General features: G+C 33.6%; 1 protein-coding gene across 1 annotated transcript; it reads right to left on the bottom strand.

The window, feature by feature from the left end:
* Positions 1–4,514: 4,514 nt before the first annotated feature.
* On the bottom strand, positions 4,515–5,432 carry LOC114041023 (olfactory receptor 4P4-like). The gene has a single exon (XM_027859227.1). It carries the CDS (start codon positions 5,430–5,432, stop codon positions 4,515–4,517), a length of 918 nt encoding a protein of 305 aa, XP_027715028.1.
* Positions 5,433–5,704: the final 272 nt, after the last annotated feature.

Here is a 5,704-nt window from a genome sequence, read left to right as displayed (position 1 = left end):
TTTCAGTATCTCTACCTGTGGTACCACCATTCTCCCCAAATATCCAAGATTGAATACTCTTTCAGATATTTACTAGCTTTGTGACCTGGGCAAGTTAAATAAGCTTCCTTAACCCTAGTTTCCTACTTAATTAGATGAAAGGATTGGACTCAACTGTCCCCAAGGCTCCCTGAAGCGCTACATATCTGAGCCTTTTATTCTGACAAATGTAATCCTTTTCATATTCCCCTTCATCCAACTTCACTTTCAGATTAGCCAGAATAATTTTTCTCATCCATATGTTTCATCATGTTATTTATTACTCTGTTTTATCAATGAGCAAACTGAGGCTTAGAAAATTTCAATGACTCAACCATTGTTCAATAACTAGTGTCAGAAATTTTATACTAACCCACACCTTTATGACTACAAATCAACATGCTTTTGTGTATGCAATAAGGCTTTTCTGAATGGGAACTGGAAACATTATGGGCTACAATATTATACTTTAACTAATATGAGGAATTGAGATGAGGCATGAATGGGATTTGTACATTAAGACTTTAGGAACATTTTAACAATAAAGCTAGCTTTCAAGTTTTAATAGAAGCAATATACTAGATTGAAGAAAGGTCCATTTATTCCTCTCATTTTGTATGTATATATATATATAATATATATATACACACACACACAATTTATATATATATGTTTATGTATATATTTATCTACATACATACATATACTTATACATATATAAAAACAGACAATTTTTCTTTTGTCAGATATATATATATATATACATACACACATCCATACACATATATTATTTTTTTAAGGCAATTGGGGCTAAGTGACTTGCCCAGGGTCACAAAGCTAGTAAATGTCAAGTGTTTGGTCCGAGGCTGAATTTGAACTCAGGTCTCTTCCTGACTTCAGGGCTGGTGCTCTATCCACTTTGCCGCCTAGCTGCCCCTAAATATATTGATATAATCATGTGACTTTTTCTTTTGATCTGTCCTTCCTTCCTGTCTTCATTTCTTTCATTCTCTTTCCCTCCCTCCCTCTTTCTTTCTTTTTTTCCTTCCTTCCTTCCTTCCTTTCTTTATTTCTCTCATTCTCTTTCTCTCCCTCCCTCTTCCTTCCTTCCTTTCTTCCTTCCTCCTTCTTCCTTCCTATCTCTTATTAATAGTGTCTTCATGGTGAAACAATATTCTTGGGATAAATCCACATTTGTCATGATAAATGATTTCTAAAATATATTACCATAGTCTCTCAACTGATATCAGTATTTCATCAATATTCACTAGAGATATGGTCTATTTGTTCTCAGCATTATTTCTCCCTTTTATGTATCTGAACCATATTTGCCTCACAGAAGACTTTGTAAAAATATGTCTATTTTTCTCTTTTTAAATATTTTATAATATTGAATTAATTAATTGATTAATAAAATTCACTTTTATAACTATCAAGGCCTCTTTTCTCCCTTTAACCCTGTTGAGAATTCAATTATCATTTGATCAATTTAAATTTTAATTATGATTAGTATTGTTTACAAGAGATAAAATAGTTTCTATATATAGATTTCATTTTCATATTATCTGATTTCATTTTGTATTTTTTATTTGATCAAATTAATTTTATTCTCTTTCAAAATTCAAATTAGTTCTTATTTTCTCTTTTATTTAAAAATGTCAAATCCTAGTTTTATTTAATAAATTATATTAAACTAATGTATTTTATATTATTTTAAATTTTCTGTTCTTTGATTTCTGGTTGACTTTTATTGCTTAGATGTTCTTTTCATTTTATACTATTCTCATTTCCTTTATTCATTGCTTTTTGTTTGTTTGTTTATTTTAATTAGTTCCCCAGCCATTGATAACTTCATTCTTTTTTTCAATAAAAAAAGTTCTGAAATATAAATTTTCCCTTGAGAATCATGTCAACTACTTTCCAAAAATTCACTATATTTTCTTATTATAATTTTATTGCAATTATTTATTGTAATGACTTATTCTTTCCTTTATTGTGATTATTATTAGTATTAGTATTGCATTATTCAGGAGAGCTAAGTAGTACAATGGATAGGGTGCTGAGCCTGGGATCAGGAAGACTCATCTTCCAGAGTTCAAGTCTGGCCTCAGATACTAATTGTGTGACCCTCAACAAGTCACTTGCCCCTGTTTGCCTCGGTTTTGTCAACTACAAAATGACCTGAAAAAGGAAATGGGTGACAACTCTTTTTTCTCTGTCAAGAAAACCCTAAATGGGGTCATACAGAGTTGGACCCTACTGAAAAAAACTGAACAACAACATTGTATTATTTGATCTCCACTAAAGACTGATTTCCTTCCTCAAATTACCCTTGTTGAATACGTGTGTGCATATGCATACATATATAATATATATGTGTGAATATATGTGTATATGTGGTTTTTGTATATATATATGTATGTGTGTACATAGACATGCATACATCATAAGATACCTCTATATGTATGTGTGTGTATATATATGTGTGTGTGTGAGCAGTTTTTTTCTTTCCCTGTTAGTTTATTCTTATATGTGTCCCAGCTTTCACTGAGTATATTTTTATGCAATTATCAGACTATTTATGGTCTTTTTGTTGGTTTCTTCCTCTCGGTATTTTCATTTTTTGGGTCATATCCACATATTTTACTTATTATTGCAAAGAAGATCAGACCCAATACTTACTTCTAATTATTCAATACATTTCCATTCCAATTATATGAACTCAATAAACATTTATTAAGCATTGCCCCCTTATGAGTAAGACACTAATTTAGCTGATAGGCATACAAATACACTTTAAGGAAAGGAAAAAAAAACAATTAATTTTCCTATTACCTATATCATTTTGCTAATTGAATTGAACTTCAAAAATTATATAATTCAATCTGATTCGATAAGTATACCTTAAGTGTCTGCTGGGTACAATACAATGAGATAAGCATTCAGCTACAAGGAAACTCTAGGAGGAGGGTTTACATTCTGCCATTCACATCTCTGTCCAAACAGGAGGACCACTGACATTTTTAATTATCCTCTGTATTCATGGTTTACCTTTTGTGGTCCTGTTGAATCTAATCTGAAAGACATAACAGTACATTACCTTAGATAAAAAAAAAAAAGATTCTTATTTACATAATGATTTCCATACACTATTTCTTTCAAAACTTAAAAATACTCTCTGAAGCATTAATGCTGTCATTTCACAGATGACAAAATTAAGCCACAGAAAGGGTCACCAATTCACCTGAGGTCACACATCCAGTGAATGTAAGAGACAGAATTCGAACCCAGGTGTATTTGATTCCCAATGCAGCAATTCACCTGTTCCTCTTGTTGTAAGTCATGAACTTTTGAAACTACACTATTACAATTTTATTAATGTAAAGAAGCAAGGTAAAACACAAAGGGTAGGCCTGCCAGTCCATCTTAATTTTCTAAAATAAACAAAGCTCCCATAAAAAAAAACAAACCTGAAATATCAATCTACGTCTCCCTGACTACAAGACTAGTTCACTATCCATCGAATTAGATGTGAAGAGAGATGTAGAAATTCAATGAACATATTTATTCTTTTTGAAAGCACTTTTTCTCACTTTTTTTCTCTTTTCTTCATTCTTTCCATCTTTTCTTTCTTCCTTTTCTTTTTTCCTTGCAACTTTTCCTTATCTCATTTTTTCTTCCTTTTCCTTCCCTTTTCCTCTCATCTCTTCTTTTCTTGTCTCTTGTCCTCTCTTGACTTCTGTCCAACCCTTCCTTCCTCTCCCCTGCCCTCCCATCTCCTTTTCTCCACACTCTCTTCTCTTTTCTCTTCTTCCCCCTTTTCTCTATTTTTGTCTGTCTGCTCTCTCTGTCCCTGTCTCCCTGTCTCTCTGTCTGTCTGTCTGTCTGTCTCTCTCTCTCTGATAGACTGAGGAAAACCTCTAGGATCCAGTTTTCCCTTTGTCCCACTTTTCTACACAAGATTTGAATTGAAAAATGGTAAGTTGTTTCAAAGAGAACTAAAAAAATAATCCTCTCATCCTTAATATTTACATAATAACAATGGGCAGGGAAGGGGGACACATTATCTTACCCATGAGAGCAATTGGACAGTTTTCAAAATGTTTTGCTTTCATTGGCATTTTAAAAGTCTACTACTGGGGCAGGAAAAAGAAGGAGTGGGCTCTTCCTTCTGCTAGCTACATATTTGTGAACAAACCTCTTCCTGACCTCATATTCAACATTGTACCAAGGTGGGTCTGTCTGTCTTCAGGTGGTCACTATTTAGGACTTATATGCTCTGGGGCCAGTCATCTCTCTTTTCTTGCCATAAGTTATTTTTTTTCCCATTTTGACACAGTATTTTGTATTAACTACATGGCTCACTAGTCTTTTCCTACTCTAAATCCTTTTGGCTTTAGACAAGACTCAAATGGGCACTGAATTATCAATTATGTTTTTCTAACCACTAAAGTCTGGTGAGAAAGATTTTTTTCTCAGAAGATGAGTATTCTTCTTTAAAACTTGTTTCTGCTGCATATATTCATCACTGCTCTTTTCATGTCTTTATTTTTCAGAGTATAGATGAAAGGATTGAGCATAGGAGCAATGATGGTGTAAAAAAGGGCAAACACTTTATCCTCACTAAAGGTGGTGGATGGTCTAATGTAAATGAAGAGTACAGGGCCAAAGAACAAGACCACAACAGTGATATGGGAACCACATGTAGACAGAGCTTTTCTGCGGCTTTCAGAAGAGTGTCCACGGAGGGTGTATAATATCATAGTGTATGAACCCATAACCACTATGAAAACCACCAACGCAACCAAACCTGAACTGACAATCATTAAAAGTCCCACCCGTTGAGTATCAATGCAGGCAAGTTCCAATAAGGGATATACATCACAGAAATAGTGATTTATCTCATTGGGACCACAGAACGGTAATAATATTATGAGTACAAACTGAGAAAATGAATGTAGAATTGCCCAAGTGAAAGCAGCTAAGACCATCTTATTGCACCTCTGCCTGCTCATGATCACCTGGTAATGCAGAGGTTTACAGATGGCCACATACCGGTCATAGGCCATTCCTGTAAGAACAAAGATTTCTATTGCCCCAAACAAGTGTATTGTAAAAACTTGGATCAAACAGTTGTTGTAGGAAATGGTCTTCCTTTCAACCAACAAGTCACTGATGAGCTTTGGTGTCACTGTGGAGGTATAACAAACATCTACAAAGGATAAATAGGTTAAGAAATAGTACATGGGTTGGTCAATGAGATGACTGACCAGGATGAATATCATGATTATCAAATTTCCCATTAGAAGAGCCATATAGCAAAGTGAGAATAGGACAAAACACAGAACCTGAACCTCATTATTCTGAGAAAGTCCTAAAAGAACAAATTCAGTGATGTTATTCCTGTTTTTCATGGTTCATCATGAAGAATGGCCACTAGTAAAACCTGAAAGGTAAAAGCAATAAATAAGTGTAGGAAATACAAATTGAGGACAACGTATATGATAACCCATTCCCAGGTCTTAGAGAAATGTAAAAGATTTATGTATGTTGGGAAATGAATATTCAGTATATAACTGAAGTATTGACCAAGTATGACTCTATTTGGATTTGTAACAAGTACCATTGATATCCATTTATAATGTTAGTACACAATAACATACATTATCAGATTTGGCAGGGACCA

The sequence above is a fragment of the Vombatus ursinus genome, unplaced genomic scaffold, assembly GCF_900497805.2.
Source record: "Vombatus ursinus unplaced genomic scaffold, bare-nosed wombat genome assembly UNPS02014163.1, whole genome shotgun sequence".
Classification (NCBI taxonomy): Eukaryota; Metazoa; Chordata; class Mammalia; order Diprotodontia; family Vombatidae; genus Vombatus; species Vombatus ursinus.
The sequence above is the reverse complement of the archived record's forward strand: the minus strand, read 5'-3'. Positions and strand labels throughout refer to the sequence as shown.

Coding starts and splice junctions, on each gene's coding strand:
- LOC114041023 (XM_027859227.1), bottom strand. CDS start 5,432: ATGAAAAACAGGAATAACATCACTGAATTTGTTCTTTTAGGACTTTCT.